General features: G+C 36.8%; 1 protein-coding gene across 2 annotated transcripts in view; it reads left to right on the top strand.

The window, feature by feature from the left end:
- PLEKHG7 (pleckstrin homology and RhoGEF domain containing G7) overlaps nucleotides 1–25,922 on the top strand; it is a 31,331-nt gene extending 5,409 nt beyond the window's left edge. For both annotated transcript variants that reach the window (XM_081958318.1, XM_081958317.1), the window contains exons 3-17: nucleotides 38–63; nucleotides 2,210–2,337; nucleotides 6,960–7,000; nucleotides 7,849–7,950; nucleotides 8,201–8,350; nucleotides 11,606–11,701; nucleotides 13,202–13,297; nucleotides 14,204–14,317; nucleotides 15,206–15,377; nucleotides 16,293–16,408; nucleotides 17,087–17,180; nucleotides 19,766–19,845; nucleotides 21,700–21,850; nucleotides 23,549–23,646; nucleotides 24,766–25,922. In XM_081958318.1, coding sequence (XP_081814444.1) covers nucleotides 38–63; nucleotides 2,210–2,337; nucleotides 6,960–7,000; nucleotides 7,849–7,950; nucleotides 8,201–8,350; nucleotides 11,606–11,701; nucleotides 13,202–13,297; nucleotides 14,204–14,317; nucleotides 15,206–15,377; nucleotides 16,293–16,408; nucleotides 17,087–17,180; nucleotides 19,766–19,845; nucleotides 21,700–21,850; nucleotides 23,549–23,646; nucleotides 24,766–24,873 — 1,572 coding nt within the window. In that variant the 3' untranslated portion in view covers nucleotides 24,874–25,922. The remainder of the gene's footprint in view (nucleotides 1–37; nucleotides 64–2,209; nucleotides 2,338–6,959; nucleotides 7,001–7,848; nucleotides 7,951–8,200; nucleotides 8,351–11,605; nucleotides 11,702–13,201; nucleotides 13,298–14,203; nucleotides 14,318–15,205; nucleotides 15,378–16,292; nucleotides 16,409–17,086; nucleotides 17,181–19,765; nucleotides 19,846–21,699; nucleotides 21,851–23,548; nucleotides 23,647–24,765) is intronic.
- The last annotated feature ends 450 nt before the right edge of the window (nucleotides 25,923–26,372 follow it).

Below are 26,372 nucleotides of genomic sequence, written 5' to 3'. Positions count from 1 at the left end.
GTTATAATAACTAACACTCAATGCCTTATTTTCTCAGGCCTTGGATTTACATAAATCTAGTAGGTATGTATATACTTAATCTTGCTATTTTAACATCAACATAATATTCTCATGCTATTTCATGTTGAGAAGAAAGAGTGATGTATTCACTGCATCTAATAAAATCATGTCTGTTTAAATATAGGTGGCCTATGTTCTAAATGTACCACTGCTGAGTTGTTTAAACTTGCTCTTTTAACAACAGGTACTTCATGTTTGCATATTAGTTCAGACATGCCCAGCTGTATTTGTCTTCTCACTTTGTACTATTAGAAGTAGCTGCACAACTGCTTGAAATTCAACAGAGTTGAAACATCCCAAAGCAAAAAAGGCTACTAGCATATATATATTTCTTCAAGTTTTTTTTTTAAACCCTTGAATTACCAAATTGAAAATCTATCTTTAATTCAGATGACCTTTTCCCAACCTAATGCCTTTTGGATGTATTGGATTTCAGGTCTAAACAGATGGTCAATATTGAGGAAGGCTATTATAGCTATTTTGCACAAGGCATCACATGAAGTCCATGTTACAGATGCCTCAAACATAGATTGATTCCTAAAATGTAAGATAATGTTAATGAACCTTAAGGCCATCAAAGATTAATCAACCATGTTCACTTATTTTACCTGTTGATGATAGAAGAACGAATAGATATTTCAAAGTAGATCAACAATTGTTATTTGATGTTTGCAAGTATAACTGTCTTGAAAAATAAAATTACCAATTCTATTTACATTGCTAGGATCTATTCCTTGCTTTCAGAACACCATAATTTCTCCTCCCTTCCCTCTTTTGTTACATGTAGATAATATTGTTCAATTTTATAGCTTTTTTTTCTATAAAAATAATATAATCAGGCTCATTCTATTAGGAAGGATGAGGTTGTTGGTACAAGGATGAGATTGCGTATGGCAGCAAACTATTCCGGTTTCCTTTTTCCTTTGTGATTGTTCTATTATATTCAAAATATTTTTATATCTTTTCTCCCGAAGAGAGAACATATAACTTGGCTTCTTTGAATAAAACCAGCCCTGAATTTGAGCAGGAAAGAAGTTTTCATTGACTAATATGATTTGGGTGATTAATTCTTTGGCCTGATCTTGCAGAGATGGGCAGAATCATGTTCTCTGCAATTGACGGATAAGTTTTTCATACTTTGTGCAGAATAAATTAAAATATGCAAACTATAGTGGCTATACCAATCCTGTTGTTCTAGATTTATCAAACTCTTTGATTGATTCAATGATTTCTGGTAAAACCTAGAAGGGAGAACTATAATAAAACATGTTATGCAGCTTCTCAATGTTGAGTTTATCATAACCTGTTTGCAAATTAAAAACACCATTATATAACAGGGATTGTAATATTTCCATATGGCTAAAATGAAATATAACACATTCTTGTTTTCCTGAACAGTATTGGCAATAAGACAATTTACTGAGTTCTAAAATTATTTTCATTAAATAGTTCCTTAGGTCATTATTCATATCCTTATTCTTGCAATAGTAAAATAAGATTCAGATTTTCAGAAACAGCACAAAATCTAAAAGATACATGTAAGTAAATCTTTACATTTGAGTACAGAAGGTTTGTGTCAGTATTGCATCTAAGCTGATTCATTAGTTAGCCATATGGGTCTTTCAGACTCTTTCAGGCATATCACAAGGCAACCAGAAAATAGAAAACCATATTGACATGACACATTGCCATAAGCCATTATTTCTTAGCTTGCAAGGAGACTGCACAACAATAGGAACAAAATGCATGTATTGAGTACAATATTAATGGTACCAGTATTTACTCGGTTAAAACGTTTATATATTTGTGTTGGTAAAATACAAGATGAAAATCAATGCAAGTCAGCTTTATAACGAACCGAGATATAGTAGGACTGAGATGGCATGGCTGCTGTATAATGGCTAAGGTGAAATTGTTTGACCAACATTATTTTCTCTGCAAAGGTCCATCTAGGTCAGCTACCCCACAATGTTGATTGGGTAAATGTCTATATATTGTTGTATGAGATTGCTTGTTTGTTTCAAACTATGAATGTTAGGAGCCTTGGGTAAAAATGAAGTCAAGGGGGTGCATTTTCTCCCTTCTTTAATAATAACTTTCTTGGAAGTAATTAAACATCCAGTTTTTGTTTTTCTTGTAAACTATATAGGTCAGCTGTCCGCAGGCATAGCTCAGTGGTAGTGAGTTTGCCTGGACTTGAGATCTTCCCTGGAGACTTGTTGATATCAGACCGTGCAACACAATTCCTATACCAATCAGCATCACTGCAAAACTCAGGTCAGGGAGGAAAAACTGTGAATTGGGGTTTTAATTCAAAATAACTTCTGGGGTTTTTATACTGTTAAATGTAGCACTGCAACAGCAGTTTTATACCATTGGCTATGAAAACAACACCAGTCCCCATCAAAATGCTCTGTGCCCCAGAACTTGGTGGGAAAGAACACGATAAACTCTAAATGTGGACAACAAACCACGATTTCATGTTCATATATAAATATTATGCGCAGACAATGCCCACCCAAAACCCCAACATAATAGTTCAAACTGTAAACCCGGTTTGTTCAGCATGCTAGGACAATGGCTTTGTTTCTAAAAAGATCCTGAATCACAACAAACATTGTTTGTTTAATACATTAGACAAATCAAGATTAGTTATCACAACAAATTAAGGTATGAATGGAGTTAGGTTACCTCACAGCACTTATGTCCAGTCACCTATGTAGTTAGGAAGGTAAAAACAGTCCCTTGTTTTGTTTTGTTTTAATATTTTTTTTAATTTTTGAATAAACACAAACACAAAACACAACAAACACCACAAAAATATCTTCCATTACAAATTGTAAAAAGTGTGTCAATTGGTTACAAAGAGCTTTCGTGCATCCCTTCCACAGTCATCACCTACAATTCATATCGTTATATATTTTAAATCAAACATATTTATATATATTACTATCATCATACCTCAATCTTCATATGACTATAATTGTTTTTACGTCCCTTTATACAAAATATTCCAAAATTTAAAGCAAAACCACATGATGGCATTCATTATCTATTTTCAATATCATCCAGCAACATTACATCTTTATAACACTTTCTAAATAAAAATTAATTATGTTTAATAACAAAGTTTCTAAACCTCCTTTCTTAATCACTGTTTATAATTTATATCCAATTTCCCTTTTATCATGTCAATTCAAATATTACTGTCAGCGTTCCAAATATCATGCAGAATTAAATCATTGTCCAAAGCAAAGTTATCCTTAAAACTCCAATTTAATAAGACAGACATGTTGGCATTATGCTGTGAAATTTCAACTCTAATGTACATCCAGTGGGTTCACCCAGTTGAAAGTTCATCATCTATCCCCACACCCCATAATTCATCACATGGTCCAATCTTCATCTTCCACACTGGCATGTACACCTCTCTGCTTCCGGCCAGGTGTCGAGGTGCGGAGACAAAAGACGACCTTGAGCTTCTAAGAAAATCCATAACAATACATTCCACAATCCTACTCCTTTCTATTCCCCCCTCCCAACTACTACACTAATGAAACAGCATAAGAAATAAATAAAAAGTGTGGCAGGCCAAAGATCCTAAAAGGAACAGAACTACAGGCCTGACAATTACATTATTATCATTATCAATCATTTATTTAACAATATCCGTCATCATTTCATTTTTGGGGAGGGGAGTCTTAGTTTAACTAAATTTAACTTACTCTTTTTTTTAATATTATAAGCTTTCATACATAACAAAGTTTCTAAACTTCCTTTCATGATCACCATTTAGAATTTATACCAAATTTCCTCTTATCAAACCAATACATATGTGTACATTATCATTATCAATTATTTATCTAACTATAACCATTATCACTTAATTTTTAACATAATGCTCTAATTTTAACTAAATTTGATTAATATTTTGTTATTAGTTTTCATATCACAACCTGTGTCTTTCCAGTAATAGTGCAGTCTTATGTCTTTTGCCATTTGTGGAATTTGTCTTCTGGTTATTTCCTTAATCAAATTTGTGTGGACTTCTCTTTGCAACTTGTTGCTTTTTACATATCTTGTAAAATCTCGAGACCCTTCGTCAGCTTCTTTAATCAGCTTATCTTTGGTTATCAGTAGTGCTTTTGTCAAAGTTTCTCTCCTTGAATCCATCAATTCTTCTCTTTTTTCTTCTTCTATACCTTGAAATCTGGGGTAGAACTCCTTTCCATCTACCTTCCCTTTCCATATTCCACTCTTTCCATCTCCAATCACACTCAGTTCACCATCAGTATCCACAATTATCTTGTCTCTTTGTTCATTTCTCCCCTGGGGTTTTATGACTGTAACCTCCACTTTTTCCATTTGCTGGATATCTTCAACTCTTCCATCGAATTTAACTGCATTACAATCTATATTTTCCAATCTCTTCTCAATTCTCTCTGTTGTTTCTAATAATTTTTGAATTTCAAACATAATCTGTTGTAATGTTATGGTTTCTTTTTGGAGCTGTGCCATTCTTCTAACTAGTAAACACTGCCACTCTAGTTTCAAAACAAAGTTTTGTTTTCACTTCTCTCCAGCTGCCACAGAAACATCCAAAGAACACCTGCATAAACAACCCATGCTCTACTCCTTATCTCTTCTGTAAACAAGCTGAAGCCTTTGAAGTGCAAAGTCAAAATGATCAAAGAGAAAAAGAGAAAGCAATATTTCCAGGACTCAACCTCCAAGTGGCAGTGCAACTTCTTTTCCCTCTGATATTACTACCCACTTTATATTCCTTTTATATCTTCTTTTATTCCAGGCTTAAAAGAAACAAAATTCTTAAATGGAGCAAAATAAAGAGAAAAAAAACCATCCAAACCAATATTATAAAAATAAAGAAAAAGATGTAATCCATAGGTAAAAAAAAAAAGAAATAGAAGAAGAAAAACCAATACTTTCACTTTAAAAAGTAGGAAATATTTGCAAAACTTCCATCTATAAAAGAAAAAAAAGGATAACACACTGTCCAATATAGCTTAATTTCGCTGCTTATTTTCTTTTCTTTGCAAGTTTAATTTAGCTTTGATTTTTGGAGGGGGCAGTCTCTTTTATAAAAATAAAATTTCCTCACCAGATGGACACGCTTTCTCTTTCCACTTTCCTCCCGTTGCGGAGCTGTCCCAACTTCAGCAGCTTTTGGCTCTGCTTTTGTCGCCGGCAAGAAGAAATTCTCTTGGATCAATCAGGGACTTTGTGATGTCCCTGAGATCAATAAGACGTACTCTTCCCGGTCACCATCTCTTCAGGACAGTTTAAGTCCAAAAGGACCGTTGAGCGGCAAAAAAAATTGACTGCGATGTCGGAGCTCCGAGATCACATGTCGTACCATTGCGACGTCAGCTCCTGTCTCTCCCTTGTTTTAGTAAAGTGCTCTTTGCGGTTAGATTCATTATGTGAACAGTATGATCCAGTCAAAAGTAAGACAATTGCAAATGATTTTAAACACAAAAAACAGCACAATAAAATCAACACGAAACAAAAGAAGAGTTGAGGTGACATGATAACAAACCATGTGGAAACAAAAGAAAACAATCCAAGTTAAAAGGATATTTCAATCATCTTCATCAAAGGCCAGATGAAGAGCCAGGTTTTCGGGGCCCTTTGAAAGACTAGCAGGATGGGATCTCTGGGGAACTTCATTCCAGAGGGCAGGTTCTGCAACAGAGAAAGGTCCTTCTGGAGTACTAATAGATGGCATTGCTAAATTGAAGGGACTCAGAACACACCAACCCTGCCAGATCAGATACTATGAGACAGCCAGTCCCTCAAGTAATTAGGCCTTATCCCATGAAGGTCTTTGTAGGTAATAACCAGCATCTTGAATTGCACCAGAAGCAAATAGACAACCAATCCAGCTTGCAAAGGAGAGGTGTTACATGGGTATACTGTGGCAGGCCCATCAGTGCTTATTGTTGCTGCATTCTGGACTATTTGAAGCTTTCATATGGTCTTCAAGATGAGCCACATATAGCTGGCAGGAAAAACGTGCACACCAGATGAAGCTGTGCAAATGCTTTCCTGACACACGATTCTTGAATGAAAAAGTGCCACTTTACCTGAAGTTAAAGTTGGACCATCCCCAGAACTGGGTGGTCTAAACAACCACAGCCATTTGGTCATGATAGGATTGAGTCAGAAATGGTTTCTTTTGATTCAAATCTGTACAGGCACTGAGACAGAATTTGACAGCTCTCTTGGCTGGATTAGAATCAAAAGATTTAACTGGGTATCATCAATATATTGATGAGGTGATGATGCCAAGCCGCAACTTGATGGATGACCTCACCCAGAAATTTCAAGTTGATGTTGAAAAGGGGATAATAGAGAGTACTATCCTGCAACACCTCACATCTGAGTGGCCTAGGAAGCAATGTTTCTCCCTCAACCAATACATTGCTAGTTTTGTTCCCTTTTCCTACTCTTTTTCCTTCTTTTCCTGAACACTGTTGGTTGGCTAATTAGTGGAGAAGAGCCTGGTGATACAAGACCCCTCTACCAGGATTTTCTTGGTGTAATATTTTGTAGGATATCAGACATGATTCCTGGAGGATTGGAGCTGGGGAGGGAATGACACAGTATTCTCAAAATGGCAACTTTTGATAAAGTTAGCTATGTGCTTCTAGAACATTGTAAGTTGATTTGAGTGGATTAGCACTCTGGAATAGTGTCCTCCCAAAAGGTTCAAATTTCTCTGATTCTGCTGTCCTTTAAATGGGCCTTAAAGACCTGGTCTTTGCCCAAGGCCCTGGATCAACTGAGTTAACTATGTTGTGTAAATAGGATCATCGTATTTTCTACAATATATAATTTTGTTACTTTAACAATGCTCTTCTTTTTCTTCCATGCAATAGAATCCAAAAGGACATGGTGGCCATTTGCTAAAAAAGGAATTGTGAGTATTTGCAAATTTTGCAGATTTTCCCCCTCTCTCTCAGTTGATATTCTATACACTGAAAACCTGATGAAATTCTGAAACTCACTGCCACAATATCTGCCCTCTGGAATACTATTCCGAGAAGTTTGCGTTTTCCTGACTCCACTGATTTTTTAATGGGAAAGAAGGAAGGAAGGAAGGAAGGGAGGGAGGGAGGGAGGGAGGGAGGGAGGGAGGGAGGGAGGGAAATATAACATTCAAACAGGCACATACCTAGTGTTAATATGGTTTGAATTTTAGATTCAGATTAAGACTTAGTCAACATATTATCTATAACATATGATAAAATAGCAGGGAAGGGTAGCTGTTTATCATTATAGCAGCCCTGTATTTTGCACTTATATTCAACTCATACAGTATTTCAGTAAACTATATAAAAACACAAGCCATGCTAGGCAAGTCTTAAGTTTTCTTTCACTGTTGGAAGAGAGAAAGGGATACCCTCATAATTGAAGGAGGATGAATAAACTTCATTTAACTCATCTGCAATTCAATATATCCTGAAAAGATTCATTTATAATAAAGACATGTAGAATATTTCCATGTTTATTTTCTTATGCCATACTGACTAATCTAGTAGATCGGTCTTCTTTATTTTTTGATGTATATTCCATAATGGTTGGCAATCACATTATATTAAACTTCATGTATCTTCTGGACTGCCTTCTTGAAGTTCGGTCTTATTTTTCTAAAGGGAGACTTTATTGGGAAATGATCTGCAACCTTCTCTCTTCCCCCCCCCCCCCCAGTTTAAAAATATGACTTTAACTTTTTCAAATTAACATGTGAATTTTCTCTTTAAATAGAATAAAGACAAACAAAAACAAATGGCTGAGCTGGAATATTGTCTCTCGACTCTAACCATTAAAATGTCAGAGTGTGGTGGCTACAAATTTCACAATGTAAAGGTATAATATTTCTTATCATATAATTTTAGCTACATTTGTTTTAACTTTGTACTTGGATTTCTCTTCACTGATTATTTTTCTCAGTGCAATGTATAAATACTATTAATGTTATTTTATATGAGTTTTAATTCTATAATAAATATTCAACATATGACCATCAACAATCATTCTGCTGTTAAAACAGCAAAGTTACTTTTGAGAATGTATATGTATAAAGAAATATACTGTATATTTGTATTCGCAATTACAGGATAAAACATGGCAGGAAATGTTGAAGATGTATCAACTGGAGCCACAAGCCACTGGTGATCAGTTAGACACAAAGAAGAAGGAAGCTGTGTGGGAGCTATTCACAACAGAATGCAATTATTTTCTTGATCATCTGTTGGTTCTCAAAATGGTATGCTTAAATTTTTCAACTATTTTACTGCTTGTAGCTTACCCATTCACCTGACAGGGATCTTGTGCAACCATTTGCTCCATTGAGGATGGTGTTCTGTAAGCTAAGATGTCAGCCATAGCAGGAATTGCTCAACAAGACTCTGGCAGTTTTTACAAACCAATTTCAACTGGAATGAATTGAATTGGAAAAGGATATATCTAATGTAAGAGCAGATACAGACTTTCTGCTTGGCCTATCAGCACTGAGGGCTGCTCTCTGCCATCTGAGGTCAGGAATGGATGACAATGTCTTCCTCTCATTCCAGCCACACATCCTAAATCTGGGTTTTCCAGTATGAACTCAAAACTGTGGTTTTGTGATGGGGCCTATCTAAAGGGCTTCAGCACAGATGGTCTCCGGTGGTCCATTCTAGTAGCAGCCCATGTTCGATAAGATGTCATTCCTTGCATGCCCTTGCCCACCCACTGCTGGATGTTTCCCTTGCATCCATTTCATTCTGGATTGCTAGGCTTCTGTGTTCTCTGCTGGTGGGTAGTCGCTATTTTTAAAATAATCTTGACATTAAAGTTAATGATCCATTACGTCAACGACTCATCTTCAACCCCAGAAGCTTATGCTCCACTCAAGCGGCACAGTTCTGCAAAGCTATCCTTCCTTAAAAAACAAAATCAAAAAGCTTTAAATTGCAATGGAGAGACATGGCTATTTGGTTTCTATAAAGCTGAACTCAGTCCTTTCTTGCTAAAGAGTTTCCATTGGCACTACAGAGGAAACAAGAATAACCAGTGCTCTGTTTATCATAATACAAGAACATAATGTGGGGAAAAGAGGGGAATTCTTTTAGGGTCAAAAGAGCGAATGTGGGGGAAAGGGTGCAAACATTTAGACAAACAAGGAGAATCATGGAAACTAATAAGAAATGAACAATCCATGAAAAGGAAAAAAATATTGGCAGATTGGTCCACACCAGGGACGTGCGGTCAGGGGAGGCAGAGCCGCACCACTCTCATCATGAAAATTTTAAAAAAGGGGGGAAAGGGAAAAGGAAAAAGGCGCTGAGGAGCCTTCTGCACACGTGGTCAGGAATGGGAGTGCTCCGTGGTCCCCTTCATGTTGACTCAGGAGTCAGGAAGGAGGGGAATGGGACGTGTGCAGGAGGCTCCTCTAGCCTCAGCCTCCCTCCTGCGCACGTCCCATTCCCTGCCTTCCTAAGTCAACATGAAGGGGATCGCGCAGCGTGAGCTGCAGTCCCACGGAGCACGCTCCGTGGTCCCCTTCATGTTGACTTAGGAAGGCGGGGAATGGGAAGTGTGCAGGAGGGAGGCTGGAGGGATCGCGGAGGAGGGATCGCACAGCGTGAGCCACGGTCCCGCAGAGCACGCTCCGCGGTCCCCTTCATGTTGACTCAGGAGTCAGGAAGGAGGGGAATTCCCCTCCTTCCTGACTCCTGAGTCAACATGAAGGGGACCGCGGCTCACGCTAATGACGTCACCAGCCTCACCAGCCATAAAGCTCACCGCACGTCACTGGTCCACACTGATCTGGCTGGCAAGGGTTATTTTCCATGCATGGATAAAAAAGTGAGAAGCAGGAGAATGGCCAAGCAAATCTTGCAATTGTCCTAGTCCAAATACAAGCCCAGTTCCATTACCAACCTGCTGTAGTACAGGATAGAATTTCTGACACTAGTTTAAGAAAAGTGTGTTAGATAAGTGGAAAGTATAACTCAGCATAGTGGATTAAGGAAAGAGGGTAATGCCATTTTAGGAACAGAGAAACTCAATTAACAATCAGATACTTATATACCATCAATAATGTGATTAGCTTTTTTTTTTTATTTATTCTGTATAGCTCAGAGTTAAATGTGAACCAGACCATAAGTTGTCGTTCAATAATGCATGGTTTGAAAAAAAAATCTTGGCTCAGTATTATGTACAAAGACCATTCATAAAACAGAGGCTACTTTTTATGACACTTCCTGGTTTCTTCAACACTACACTGCTTTTGTTTTTCACTTCTCCATTTACAAGCTTCCTTACTACATGAGAACTGAAACCCAGTTATACAAATACATTTGTGGAAAAAAGACTACTTGCATTTAGTTAAATGGGGAACTATACGTACTAGAAATAGCTTCCTCAAATGTAAGAGGAATATGTTCTAGTAATGAGTCTTTCCAAAGAGAAATCTTCCTCCAGTCAAACTCAAATTTATGGACATATTTCAGATTTCCTTGGCATAGTGCTAGAATGGTTTGTCATTAGCTCAATGGCATTTGAAGTAAAGGAATGGCATTTCCACTTTCTAACAGGTTACGGTCTTATTTTTCTTGATGGTCTCTGATCCAATACTTTGCATACAAAGCTTGGTTCTCTCAGCATTTCTTATAAAGATGGGCAGTAGATAATCATCATCATGACATACTATATGTGATAATCAAAAGCAATGAAGATAGTTTCATTATACCAAGGCTTGCTATTTCAAATAATAAAACAGCATAAAACAAAGAACACAGGGAAAACATATGGCTCAATTTTAAACATGCCTACTTCAAATTAAGCCATTTGGAGGGTTTAATCTTTTAGCTGAATTGTGAAATAATTGTCATTTCAACTTGGCAGCAGTACAGTACACAAGATTTCCAAGTAGTTATGAGCACATCTGTCTTGGTTATTACAGGGGATTTGGGGAGGGGGAACTGAAGGGAATTGAGATGCATTCTCTAATATACAAGTCTTTATTGCAGGTCCTTGAAATGTAGTGCTATTCTTGAGATCTTTTGGTTATTTGAGAGATGGACAGAGCACAGTTTGTAATTTACTAATAGCTCCCCAGATGATCTGAAATAGTTTTGGCAGGGATAAGATATTCCCAGTCCTTTAATAATGGCAACAACAAAATGACCCCACTTTCTTAAATTATAACACTGTTTTCTGACAGGGATTAAGTTTATTTCAGTTCTAATAGCCATAACTACCGTAATTCTTGACTTTAAAATTATTTCAGTCTGAATCTCTCTGTTTCCCCTATAAATAAATAAGTTTGTTTATAATAAATATAATTTCATAATTATAATAATTCTGAAATTCTAGTTTAAAAACAAAGTCGTCTTTGAGTGAAATCTGACCTCTGTTTTAGAACTATAATGAATTAGCTTCCTCAAAAGAAGAACTAGTAGCAAGGGTAACATTAAAGGATTTGGAAAATAAATTATTACCCAGAAACTGTTGTTTGTTTCTTTGTTTTTCAAAGATCTTTATGGATACATTAAAGTACTTGCAGAGCAAAGATCTCCTACCAGATGTGGATCCCGAGTTACTATTTGCAAACCTGGAAGAATTAAATCAGGTGACAAGGAACTTTAGTGATAATAAAAATGTGACCATACCAGAATTATTCATGCCACCAAATTAATATAATGGGTAATAGCAATAGCAATAGCACATAAACTTATATACCGCTTTACAGTGCATTTACAGCCCTCTCTAAGCGGTTTACAGATTCAGCCTATTGGCCCCAACAATCTGGGTCCTCATTTTACCCACCTCGGAAGGATGGAAGGATAAGTCAACCTTGAGCCTGGTGAGATTTGAACTGTCAAATTGCAGGGAACAGGCAGTCAGCAGAAGTAGTCTGCAGCAGTGGTGGGTTTCTACCAGTTCAGACTGCTTCAGCCGAAAATGCCCTCTCAGTGAACCGGTAGTAAACCAGTTAGGAACCCACCACTGGCCTGCAGCACTGCACTCTAACCACTGCACCACTGTGGCACAGTAATAATTAAAGAAAAATATTATTGGTATCAAAATAATCCAAATACTGCTTGTTTTTTAAAATGTAAATCTCTACAAAATTGAAATAGAAAATACAAGATATTAACTTTTCCAAAGCAGTTTTCTCAAAGTTGTGGTTTAATTATAAAGTATGTCATATAATCCTACATTGAACAGAATTTGGACTCCTGGTCTAAGTGGCTAAAAACTGTGTGCTCACCAAATCTGACATACTTTTTTAATAATCATCCAAAACTCATTTTAGCATCTGTTAATAATTCATAGATGTGTCCTTATTTTAAGCTGGAGAAAGAAAAAAGATCCTGACATCTTAACACCCGCGTTATAAAAGAATGTCTTTGGCTCCCCTGTCTTGGAATGATACATAAGCTCCAGAAATATATTTTAATTTAATTTCAAAGGAATGTTCATAGTCTGTGCTACACAAATCCAACAGATCAGTCCCCCATCCCCCCCAAAATACCTGGACCCATCTAGAATGGTTCATCTTCAGTAATAAGATTTAAGAAAACGCTCCATTGAAAACAGTGAAATGTTTTTTGGCCAAGCCTAATTTGGCTGCCCGAGGAATGATCTGGGAAAATGGTCAGTCACTTGGACAAATTCTCTTGCAGTGAAACAACTAGGCTTAAGAACTGAAGTGGAAGAGAAGTACAGCAAGTAATGTTTGGGAAAATTAATAGGGAAAATAGCCTTTTTTCTATGTGGTTGGGGTGCCTTCCTGCCAATTACACAGTGACATTTCCCAAAGCATTTTCAAGCCCCAGTTGCAGTAGATGAGGTGGTCTTTCGCTGCTGCACAAAAAGAGCCCTCTTCAGTTTTTAATCCTATCCACTTTTATTTGCAGAAACTGCCCACTTCTAGCCTACAGGAGTCAGAAGCTTCAATGGAAAGCAACGTGGCTCATTTTATTTATTAAATTTATATGCAGCCCCCTCACTGATAAGGTGACTCTGGATGGCTTGCAAACCTTACAGATCTTCATACTGTGCATATCTTAAAGTCTAGTATTTGATCCAACATTAATTTTAAATAATAAATATATTCTTTGCTTAGGTGACTCTAAGTTTTGCAACCAGTTTATTTAGCACCATGGAGGATCATCTTTTGGGGCAAACCCCCTCCCTTGATTTCATCAGTGTACTCACAAAGGTAATAAGTTACTGAATACGGTACATTCTGTTATGAACCTGGTAAGAAATGTTGGAAAGCAGAAGTTTTAATTTCCCAAAGAAACTCGCAATTCTGTCATTTTAGTTTCAAATCACTATGATGCCACATAAAAAGGTATTTTAGCCACAAGTTCAAAGTGGCTTCCTTTCCTCTAGCTATGATAATGTGTTTTTCCCAAGTCAGTTGACTTCTGGTTATCTATAATATTTTGGTGCTTTTCTGCAGGCTCTAAGTCTTTGGTCATTGTAGCTAGGATGAGGGACATGGAAATCTGGCCTTTGGATAGATTTGTTTGGACAACTACATAGAATGCAACACCATCACAGCAGTGACATTTTGCTTTATCAGACTAATTAGGAGGAAAGGTCTCTGTAGTTGAGAATGGTCCATTGAATGGAAGAATAGGGCAGTTTTATATGATTTGAATGATTAAGTTGTGATGTACATCATGCAAACTATGCTAGTTGAGTAATTCTCTGATTATCCAAAATATACTAATCACAGCAGAAATTTGGTCTTTCATATGCAACATCCCTTGCATTAAGTCTGGTAAATTGAGGTTTGGGGTATCATTTCCTTTTGTAAGCCAAAGAAAACCAATAGGTTCCATGATCCTATCCCTATTTCCTGAGAAATACAGTAAATTTCACTAAAATCAATGGAACAGCCTAAACTTACTTACTGTGTTAAACCTTGCAAATAAGGCTGGATCATACCAGGTGTACTTTTGTTTTTGTAAGAAATATGATCAAAGAACTAGTATTAATACATAGAAGGTTCAGCATCATGGCTAGATAAAAATTTCAAGGCAATTTTTTTAAAGCAACACATTTAGTATGCTTTGTACTCTAACAGTAAGTGTGTAATATGTTGTTTATTTTCCAGTATTTCCAAGGTAACCTGTGTCAGAGCCACCAGATATACTGTTTGACTTACACTTCTGCTATTTTTTACTTGGAAAAACTGAAAAAAAGAGAAGATTTTGGGACTTATTTGAAAGTAAAGTTATTAATTTTGTCTTTGATATCTTTTACAGTGTTTAAACTGATTTCACTATATCCAGAACAAATAACTAATGGAAAGAGAAAAAGAGAGAGGGGAGAGGAGAGGGGAGAGAAAGAGAAAGTGATTCAATCTGCTTTTAATTTAATATTGGCAGAATTTTGTTGCTGATCAATGTGTTAAGTTCTGTCAAATGGCACAGCTGACTTTGGCTGATTTCAGAAGCTAAAGAGGGTCATATTTGGTTGATACTTGAATGAGAAATGACCAATAGGGAGGCAAGAAAGTCTGGAAGGAAACATAAATATTTACAGAAGGCAGAAGTGGGAAGTCATCTCAAAATTGCTGCCAAGGAAAAGAAAATACATATGTTTATAAAAAGAAAAAATAGCAAAGTCAGACTTAACACAAAAAAGCTTTAACACACATTTTTGAAGCCACATTTTTAAATGTTGAACATTTTCTATTTTTGTATTTTAAAATGTTTTAATTGATTATTTTGTAAGTTGATTACTAAAATAATCTATTTTTGTTCAGTCAAGAAGGAAGTCATTTCTTTATATATTTCTTTTTTTACTATGTACTTATTTTTTCTATTCCTATTCTTGTTTCTATTTTTCTTTTTTGCATGTCATATTTTTTATTCTTTTATTGCTTTAGTTTTTCTTTTTATGTGTAATGTTTAAGAGTAATAGTATAAAAATACTATTTAAAAGTTTCACTTAAAAATAGAATGATTTGCAAAGATGTAAGTTATCCAATAAATAATGTCATATTCAATATAAACTTAAGAAAGAAATGGTTTATGGTATCAGTAATATCCATTCTGTTAAGAAACCCCATTGAAATTGTTCCCTAATGTGTGTTTTCCATCGAATTTAACAGTGGTGTGAGCAGAATAAAGAATGTAAACGACTCCATCTCGCTGAAATGTTAGTTGCACCTTTACACAAGTTGACCCGCTACCCCCTCCTGTTAAAGAACATTTGGAAAAATACAGAGCCAGCAGAGAAAGTTATCATTAATTCACTTAAGGAAAAGGTGGAAACATCAATAAGTGAGTAAAGAAACATCAACGCTGCTTTGAGATTTGTTCTATTCCGAGTTTCTCAAAGAAATGTGCAAGAAGTTGCTCTGTAATTTTAAGAAATAAAATAGCAATGCAAGGTTGATGTTACTTCATTACAGTGTTATATTTCCACTGTGTCATTTCAAAGACTATAATATCTTTCAGTTTGGTTTTTTTTCCCTCTACACAAGCCTTAAATTACCTCTGAAGAACTAGGTCAGGGGTGTCCAAACTTGGGAACTTTAAGACTTGTGGACTTCAACTCCCAGAATTCCCCAGCCAGACTTTGCAGATTGAGATGTGGCCAGGGTTAGGGTTAGCCTTCTCCATGTTAATCCCACAACACTGAAATATCCTCTGGACCCTGATTCTTTTTTTACTATTTTTGTTTTGGAAAGCTTTCTTGTTCCTTTTGTCCCTTTCCTTTTTTATTCTCTGTGGGTTTTTTAATCAATTTTAATCAATTTTGTTTCCATTTTTAGTTCCAACTCTAGCAATTATTTTAAGTATTTTATCATTGTATCTCAATATTTTTTTTTATTTTATGCTTAAGGTCTTACATTTTTTATGTTTGCTGTTGTTACTAGAAATACTTCTGAGTTTTACTGTAAGCTGCTCGGGGAACCTTTTTCTTCTGAAAATTAATGTACACATTATTTAATACTACTACCAGTATTGTACTGAAAAAAAATCAACCTATTCTAATTAGAATAAACACAAGAAACTAAAAATCTGACAATTCGGTTTGGTGTGTGTGTGTTGTGTTGTGTTGTGTGTGTGTGTGTAAACATTCACTACTTTGTGTGAAGATTGCTAATGATCATCATAATTTACCACCATAAATGTTTATAGCGATATTGTTATCAGTCATCAATTCTTGACTTTCTGTGGCATATTTTTTAGGGGATTTGGAAGGTAAAGTGAAATGGCTGGATAATTTTCAGAAATTTAAACAGCTTCAGGAAATTATAATTTGGCCTTCACTTTGGGATCAAGAAAAGAGACATTTTGTTCCTGAGGTATGCAATTTCTTTATTATCACAGAAAATTTTATAGTAGTCTTTAATTTTTCTCACCTATGAATTGTCATACAAATGAAGTAAAAGATTCTAACCATTATCACATAGTGTGAAATATTCCACCTTTGTGGCAGGTAGATCACAATATTCAGTCACAATATTGAATATAAATGTTTACTATCTGTTGATTATTTATTTCAAATGATGTATCACAGTATGAACTATGAAGATTGAAGGGTCCCCAGGCAAGTATGGCCTTGGAAACTCTAAAATGAAAATTTTGTATTTTCACCCCTTCAGTCCCTCTGTCCTTCCAGTTGCTCTTTTATAACATTTGTTTAATGTTCGAATATGGTATACCATAGTTATACTCATCACTTTCATTTCTTTGGTCAGCCTCCAAGAGAAGAAAACATGATCAGAAACCAATATGTTTGTATATTGCTGAAGTCAGAATCCCTGATCTCATTAACAAAACAAGGCTAAAGATTAGTGCTTAAGAACTTTTTGTTGTGAAGTTTGTACGTGAGATTTGATTCTTGTAGCCCTTAGCAGTATCATGGTGTGTCAGTTTGTTTTTTATTGACATCTACTTGTTACTTATTTTCTTTACATTTTCAAATAAAAATTGACATCTACTAAGTGGCCTTTTCTGGCTTCCTTTTCCCCCATCTTAAGTCTCTCAAGTACATGCTAAGAGATAATTCACATGAAAACATCTTGTCACCTACAAAGAGATCACTTGTTTTTGAAGGTCGATTGACACTTGCAGGTAAATATACAATATTTCATATTTGGCAGGCATATTAGACAGTACGCAGGATGAAATAGCTTCCAAACCTCATGAAAGAACAGAAACAAAGTCTTAACAAAATGAGGCACAGAATACATTATCCAGGCAGAATTTCTAGCTCATTTTTGTGTCCAATTCTGGATATATACTATTTAATAAGTAAAAGTACATGAGTATAATTTGAAATCAGAGCATTAATCATAGAAAACTAGGGCTTCCATAAATGCCATAAATGTTAACTATTCAGAGATTTCATAAAATCAAGATAGTATCCCTCTCCATGGTTTGCAAAGTCAAAGTCTATTACTTAGACATGACCAAGTGAATCTCCAACAGGGTTCCCTTTCTTACATACAGGTATTCCCAGGATTGGTTCAGCAGTCTACTAAAGTATTAATTCTTGAGGAATACTTTTGTTCAGCCAGTTATGTGTGCAACTCCTTTCTCTTAGCAGTTCTCTTATATTATGGGACTGGGGGTTTTCCCTGATGAATGTAGAACTCCAGACTTGAAATCCATAAAGTTAAATCTGCTGCTAACAGTGCTTTGCAAGCATTTAATTAATTCAGCCTTGTAGATATGATTGCTAGAATTTTTATATGAGGATCTATCTTTACACTGTAGTCCAGAGGTTCCCAATCTTTTTCGGTTTGCGGCTCCCATAACACTTCGGATTTTTTCCGCGGCTCCCTTAATAGGTACATCCGATTTTTTTTAATTTTTGACTTTTTAAGGATTTGGAAATCTACTTTTTAGTTCGTTAAGGTTAGGTTAATTGAAAAATAAATTAAACACGAGCTTTAAATTCACAATTTATTGAACATCGTTTAATGATTTAAAATTATTAATGGGATGGATGGGCTTGTTGTTCGCTGCACAACTTCTCAAATCTTGGATCAGAAAAATAGCTTTTGAAAAGTAACTTAACCACCACACTAGCCCAGTGGTGGGCAACCTTTTTTTTCAACTGAGCCAAATCTCGCCAAAACCACGATTGAAATTTATTTGGAGAGCCGCTCTTGCTTAGCAACCAAAATTTTGGGCTCAATTGTGGTCATATGTTGTTTTTCTTTCTTTCTTTCATCTCTCTCTCCCACTTTCTTTCTTTTTTTCTTTTTCTTTCTCTCTCTCTCTCTGGCTCTTTGTCTCTCTCTCCCTCCCTCCCTCTCTGTCTCCCTCTGTCATTTTCTCTGGGTGTCTATCTGTCTCTCTCTCTCTCTGTATCTCTGTCTCTCTTTCCTCCTTCCCCCATCTCTGTCACTCTGTGTGTGTGGGTGTGTCTGTCTCTCACTCATTCACTTAATCACTCACTCTGTGTGTGTCTCTCTGTCTATCTTTCTCTCCCTCCCTCCCCCTCTGTCTCTCTCTGTGTGTGTGTGTGTGTGTGTGTGTCTCCCTCTGTCTCTCTCCCTTCCCTTCCTCTCTCTCTGTCACTCTGTGTATGTGGGTGTGTCTGTCTCTCACTCATTCACTTAATCACTCACTCTGTGTGTGTCTCTCTCTGTCTGTCTATCTTTCTCTCCCTCCCTCCCCCCCTCTCTCTGTGTGTGTGTGTGTGTGTCTGTCTGTCTGTCAGTCTCTCTCTGATTCCCTCCCTCACTCCCTCTCTCTGTTCCTCTCTCTGTCTGTGTGAGTGAGACAGACAGACAGAGAGAGGAACAGAGAGAGGGAGTGAGAGAGGGAATCAGAGAGAGACTGACAGAGACGAATCAGAGACGTACTTTTAGCTACCTGGCAGCGGTGTTTTGCCTTGGGGGGCTCCTCAGAACTTCCCAAGACTTCGGAGGGAAGTTTACAGCCCTCCCTCGGAACGCTTCGGAGGGAAGCTTCTGCAAAGGCGAGTGGCAACAAGTCTCCCAGGCTTTAATTTGCCGAGCTGTGTGCACGCGCCTGTTTTCCACGGTGTGGAGCAGCGGCGAGATTCTGCGCGGCGAGATTCTGCGCAGCGAGCGATGATTCCAGGGGCCATCCGGGAAGATGAGGAACACGAGGGGGACCCTGCCCCCCCCACTGATGCCCCCCGGAATCATCGCTCGCCGCCCAGAATCTCGCCGCTGCTCCACACCGTGGAAAACAGGTGCTCGCGTACAGCTCGGCAAATTTCAGACTGGGAGACTTGTCATGCCCGGGCTTTTGCAGAAGCTTCCCTCCAAAGCCCGAGAGGAGGGAGGGAAGTGGGCGCCCGGCTTCACTGCGCCCTTATGACGATAGCGCGGCTCCCCAGGGAGCCGCGGCGCACACTTTGGGAATCACTGCTGTAGTCCATAAGGTAGCACTGTGGTTGATATCAATGTTTAATAATTCAAATAAAAATTTAATCTCTTTATACTTTGAAAGTTGTAGAGTATTAATAGGAAGGAGCTGCTTTCTTCTAATTACCTCATTCATAAAAGAATATTATAAAATCAAAGACCTACTGTTTAGAAAACATAGGTAACATACTTTTCAACTTCTTCCAAAATTTTCTGTTAGACCTGCCAAAATCAAGAGGTAGTGAGGAGCTCAGAAAATAGTTTTGTTTTTAATATATCTGTATCATGATTCACCTTTTATTTGCTTTGCAGAATCGATGAGATTTACCGATGTCTATCTGTTTCTGTTTGATGATTTGCTAATGATTACAAAACCTAACAGATATAAAAAGGTAACAAAATAAAAAAGGAAAGAAAGAGAAAAATAATAATCAACTGCTGTTGCATTTATATACATTTTGACTTGTTAGCAACAGGAGTTGTATATAATTGGCAAAGCAACTATTTAATTATCACACAATTCAGAAGAGGACTATAGAATTAAACTTTTGCAAAAAGCTACCTGACTTATTTTCAGAACTGTTTCATTCAGCACTTGGAATTGTCACCCTTTTTTATTTCTTCCTGAGACAGTTTCTGACAGAGAGCACATTTACAGAGACATACCTTACCAAACAATCCCATTGTTTGCTTACATGGAGGAATCACTTTTGGGAATGGCCCCCAACTTCTATTGTTCACCTTAGTGCCATCCTGAACAACAACTTTTGAATCAGCAGGAACCAATCTTAAGAAGATGGAAAAATATAGATGAAAGAGATGGCAGATGGAAATAAGGAATTTGCAGCAGTCTAAACATGTCTTGGTATAAAGAAATCCCTAGAAATTGGGGGGAAACAGACCTACTGAAATGCAAAGACTAAGCTTAGCTGGGCTTACAGGGAGGGAAGAAGCTTATCCTTGAAGATCAACTTTAAAGGAACAAAAAACACTCTTGTAAAGCATACACTAAAGCCATTAGTTTATTCTTTGGTGAGAGTTAGTCTCCCAGAACAGAAGGGCTTTAAGGGTTGCCATGATACAAGCCAAGTCTTTGGAGGACCTGTAATACGTGCTTATGTCAGCCATGTTTGTTTTTAGGATTTGGTTCCATACTTTCAATATCTTCTATTTCCTTGTGCATAATAGTTATTACAGCTTGGCTGAAGGATATTGGATAGGAGCTCCCCTTGGGTCTCTTCATAATAGACAGTAAATACAGTTAATATTAATAACCAGAGAATGTTTCTGGCTTCTGTCAAAAGCTGTGCAAAGAGTGACTTGCTTCAGAAAAAAACCACTAAGATGGGGCTAGGTGCAATCATGGTTTGTTGAACAAGGTATATTGGCCTGGTTCAAGCATAATGCTATGACAGGACTGTCAAACTCCCAGCCCTCAGGCCAGATGCATCATGTGCTGCCCACACTCACACCCAGGTTAGCAAAGGGAGGGGAAAAACGTCCCAATACGTCACATGACGACGCCGTGACGACATGAGTTTGATACTCCTATGCTATGATTTCTTGAGCATGATTATTCACATTTCTCATTAAGGCAAAAATAAAGATACCATATTAGGGTTTAGCATGCTAGATACTTGTAGTAAAACTTTTGATAAAACCAGGAAATGGCCCTACTTATTCATATTAGTAGCTAGATTTATACATCAACTTCACATTTCAAATAATTTTGTCTTTTCTTTTTCTTCCTCCCTCTTCTCTTTGAGCATGCCCAAACTTGTGTCAGTATGTGTTTCTGAGCTAGTTTCCTGTCTCCTTCCAAATTAGTTGGTTTCCTTTTCCTCCATTCCATCTGCCTCCCATTAATTGAACTATAAAGATTAATTAAACTACAACATATAGTAGCGGATTTAAGATGAGCTTGCTAGCTCTTCCTAAAGTTTATATTTCAGTGGCAACTGTAGGCAGGGATATCAAAATTGACAAGAACATCATTATAAAGCCCTTAGATCTTTTGAAGTATGCGCACATAAATGCCAGGCCTTGCATCACAACACTGTATCTACCAACTTGCCATTTTTGACACTAGCCACTCCCACCCTCACACTACTGTTTATTTATATTTATTTATCTCAGAGGATCATTTTTCCTATGTTCTACAATTTAGCTGCTACTTACCTTAATTTGAATCTTTCCTGTTTTCCCTACAACCATGGATTGTAAATATGTTTTTCATATCATTTCAGAGATTTGACTTGAGTTTAACACCTGCTTGTTCTTTCTTCAATCTGGAGTTGCAATCTTTGCTTGAAGAAGGTGGTAACTGCATAGTACTTGGCCAGCCTATCCCATTAGATAGAATGATGGTAAAAAATATTGATTCATTCCATATCACAGGTATGTTAAATCTCTTTGCCAGAGATTTTAAAAACTGTTCATGTCATATATACAATATTTTTGAGGGCCTAGTCATCTACATCAACCCTCTTTAAAATATTAAGGAAACTTAAACAATGAACAGGGGTGTGAAGCTTTTCCAAAAATGCCTACTTTCATTGCAAAAACTCTAAACAGTCATTGCTTGTATGCAACAGCTTGTAAGTAATGAGTAGAAATCGTACAATGCTGAAATACAGTTGGATGTACTTTATTGTGGATTTTATTTTTAGTGTGCTGGGGAAGAAGCCAAAGTTATGAGACAAACCCACAATTTAGCATTGACATTTGTACTTATTGTTAAATATATACCCTCTATTCTTACTGCACTTTTTCATGTGAAAATGAATTTTTGCAAAATAAATCTAGTATGATATTTGAGTTCTCCACTTTCTATGTCCCCAACAAATACTAAAGTGAAGCTATTATTCACAACTGGTAGAGGTTTGATACTCTTACATACAGGGCATCTGATTGTGACATGATTATTATATCTCCTCAACATTTGATTAATTAAATACTACCGGTATTATGGGTGTTATAGTAATACTTCTATCACAATAAATCATATATATCTAAAACCAACTTCAACTGTTAAAATTGTAATCTATTTCTGCCTGGTATATGGAGGCAGAGATATTTAGAGTCAAATATATAACCAGCAGAGAAAAAATGAGGTACTATTTTGCCCTTTCCTTAGAATAGCAATAAGTATGCAGATAATTAAAATGGAAACGGAAATGGAAAAGCTAGCTTTCACATTCAAATTTAGACTTAATACAATCTATTCTATTAATACAATCTATTATATTTGGAAATAGTAACTCAGACAGCTCTGAGATTAAATATCATCACTTATAAAAGTAGCCTTTTGTTAATATTGATGAAATGCTATCCCATTATTTTACTATCCTCTTCACAGCAATTGAAAGGGATTTATGTGATGATGAAACAAGAGTAGGAATTAATAGCAGAAGTGACATTACATAAAGAACCAGTTAGGAGAAAATGGGATGTCTGTGATATTGCACTTTAATTTCCTTGGAGAACTTTGTGCTTAGTAGGTACTCAATACTAATTTTCATGGATATTTTTGGAAACTTTGTTTAGTAGTTGTTGTTGTTTCTTACTTAGGACCACTTTTTAGACTGCATTTACCTGAGCTATCTTTGTTTAGGAACTTCCATGATAGGAATAAGACAGAGGCAAAACAAGAAATGGGAGAAATCAACATTAGAGAGTAGAAACACCCATTGTCTTTGAGGAGATCTATTTTTAATGTATGTATGTATGTATGTATGTATGTATGTATGTATGTATGTATGTATGTATGTATGTATGTATGTATGTATGTATTGCATCCTGGCATCTTTATCTGTTTCCCCCAGTAACAGACTTTAAAGAAAAGGAATTAGTTAAGTGATCTCAATGGATTTAATTAAAATTCTAAAATGGCTCCATTAAATTAACCCAAAAGCCACTGTTGCCTACTTCTAAATAAAAGAAAGTTAGCTGACCATTCCATTGAAGTTATTCACTGAATTATCTGCATGTACTGTACATCATCAACAATTACATATTCCTGTTACAAACTGAAAGTCAGTTGTTGTTTATAAGGATCTGGAATGAAGTTATTTCATGTTCCTCTTATTTCCTTAGCTTTGGGACTACGAAATGCTTTTCTAATACAGCATGAAAATAGATATCAACAGTGTATAGGAGCCTATTTACTTCAAGCACAAACAGAGGTATCCAAGGTAGGCAATTTACTTTGGAAAAGTTTCTTGAAAGTATAATATGTATCCATGCTTATTGGCCTCTTTGATGGATGAAGTGGTACTTCCTGCCTTGAAACAGTGCTGGTGCTTCTCTCCTTAGAGATAGACCATAATCGGATCCAACAGTTTTCAATAACTGTCATCCAGCCTCCTTTCTTCTTTCTGGAAAAGATTGTTGAGAAAATAGTTGATCTAGTTGATGGGAACTCTTGAGGAAACACATTATAGACCCATTGTAGTCAGGTTTGAGCCATGATTTAGTATTGAGACAGCTTGGCTTGTCCGTGTAGATAACATTCAGAGAAAGGGTGGCAGTAGTACATCCATCCATGTGCTTTTTGAACTCTCAATGGTTTTTGATACCGTTGACCATGGTATTCTTCTGACATGCTTTCCTGGGCTAGGGATGGTGACACTCTTGATCCCCTTTTGTAGGGTGCCAGTTTTACTCTGTTCCTTTTTTTCAACATTCACATGAAACTGCTAAGTTCAGTACCATCATCAATACATGGATAATGCGTAATTATATCTCTTGACCCTGGTTTGGCCTCAGTGTGCCATGTAGCACCTCTGCTTTATGAACTGCACTAGCTGCCTGTTTAGTTCCTGTGCAACTCAAGGAGTTGCTATTCCTATAAAGCCCTTTATGGTATCTTAATTATTTGAGGGGCTACCTATCTCCTGCAGCATTTGCTCAGCCAATTCAATCTTGCAAAGTTGGCACAAAAGTGCTTGTGATTACATAATGCTATTGATTGGAACTCTAGAAGCATTCCTTCCTTGTAATAGCATTTGCAATATGTAGTGAGTTCCCCCCACCAGTTAACCCCCAGTGTTTATGTTATTTTGAAGAATCGTAAAAACCTGGCTCTTCACCCCAGCAAGTGAGGAAGCTTTCTTTGGATTGTGCAGGTTGTTTCTCTTTTATTTCTGTCCGTTTTTTTCTATTCTTGCTGCTTTTTTGTCCTCTTTCCCCCCCTCTTTTGGATGTTTTTATTTGTGAGCTACCCAGGGTCATTGGGAGTTAGTTAGGCGGCATACAAATTCAATAAATAAATTGTAAAAAATAATGTAAAGCATTTGCTTTTTTTTCCTCAGAAAACATGGATATCCCAGATGGAAACAACAATCACAAACTATATAAGAAGAAATAACATTTCAAAACCTTCATTTTTCAATACACTTGCAGAATCTGATGAAATTTAGCTGTAATTTGTAATGTTTTTACTTTTTAAATGTTTTTTAATATTTAAAGAAAATAGTTGAAATGTTTTGAAACCTTTCTGAAATGGGAGTATTCTTTAATTAGAACAGAGTAGGGAATAACTGGTATGAACATATGCAAACATCAATGTTGCTACCTTTCATTCATCTGCATTTATTAATAAACATAAATGTGGAAAAATCAGAACATTGCCATTAAACTAAAATTTTTAACTTACCTTCATGCTTAATTTTTCATCAAACTAACTACAATAGCATTATACTGATTGTCAAAGAGAGAATGCTCCCTGAGTGCATATGATCTGCCTAAAAATCAGTGACAATTTTAAAAACCTGAAGATAATAGTGATGACGACAAAAAAGAGATGAAGAACTAGTGAAAAGAAAAAAAAATTATAATAACCAAGGCTAATGCGACTACAAAAACTAAAAAAAAAATCATTGGAATTCATATGGTGTAGAGATAAATTTAATAATATATCATTTGCTCAGTTTTTTTGGATAGAACTATTAGCAGATGGATTCATGATAAGGCTTTGAAATGTTTGTATCTTGGATATCAGACATTGGAAGAACAGCTCATTTGCTAGAACTCATTTGCCATGTTGATGATTGTAAAACGTAAGTGTTCTGTTGTAATGAATTAACAGGGCTTTATGGCTGCAAGGTTTTTCTGAAGCAACCTTGCTAATAATAATAATAATAATAATAATAATAATAATTTTATTTGATTAGCTGCAACCCTCTCCCGAAGGACTCGGGGCGGCGTACAATCAAGCAGATAAAAAATACACATAAGACAAACATATATACAAAAACAGAGACATATACATATGTGCATGGAGGAGGATGGACTTAAGTGAAAGACAGTTAAAAAACACAATTTAAAATCCCCTAATAAAATTACCAAATTAAAAAACCCATCAGGAGCGTTACTAAGTTATGGTCGAGCCAGGCCAGCTATTTGGAAAAGGTGGGTCTTGAGCTTGACACGGAAGGAGCGGAGGTCAGTAGTAGTCCTAATATCCGGGGGGAGGTCATTCCACAGGGCTGGGCCCGCCACAGAGAAGGCTCTGCTCCTAGGCGCCGCCCCATGGCACTGTCTGGTAGACGGCACCTGGAGAAGTCCCTCTCTGTGCGAGCGGATGGGTCGTAGGGATGTATGGGGCAGAATACGATCCCGCAGGTAACTAGGTCCTGAGCCATGGAGCGCTTTAAAGATCGTAATCAAAACCTTGAAACGCACTCGATAGACCACAGGGAGCCAGTGCAGCTCGCGCAGGAGAGGTGTCACATGGGAGTACTTGGTACTCCCCATAATCACCCGCGCGGCCGCATTCTGGACCAACTGCAGTCTCCGAGTGCATTTCAAGGGGAGCCCCATGTAGAGAGCGTTACAGTAGTCCAGGCGAGACGTCACCAGCGCATGGGTGACTGTGCGTAAGGCGTCCCGGTCCAATAGGGGGCGCAATTGGCGCACC

Source organism: Natrix helvetica (assembly GCF_964273705.1).
Source record: "Natrix helvetica genome assembly, chromosome: 6".
Lineage (NCBI taxonomy): Eukaryota > Metazoa > Chordata > Lepidosauria > Squamata > Natricidae > Natrix > Natrix helvetica.
This window is presented reverse-complemented; position numbering and strand designations above follow the sequence as displayed.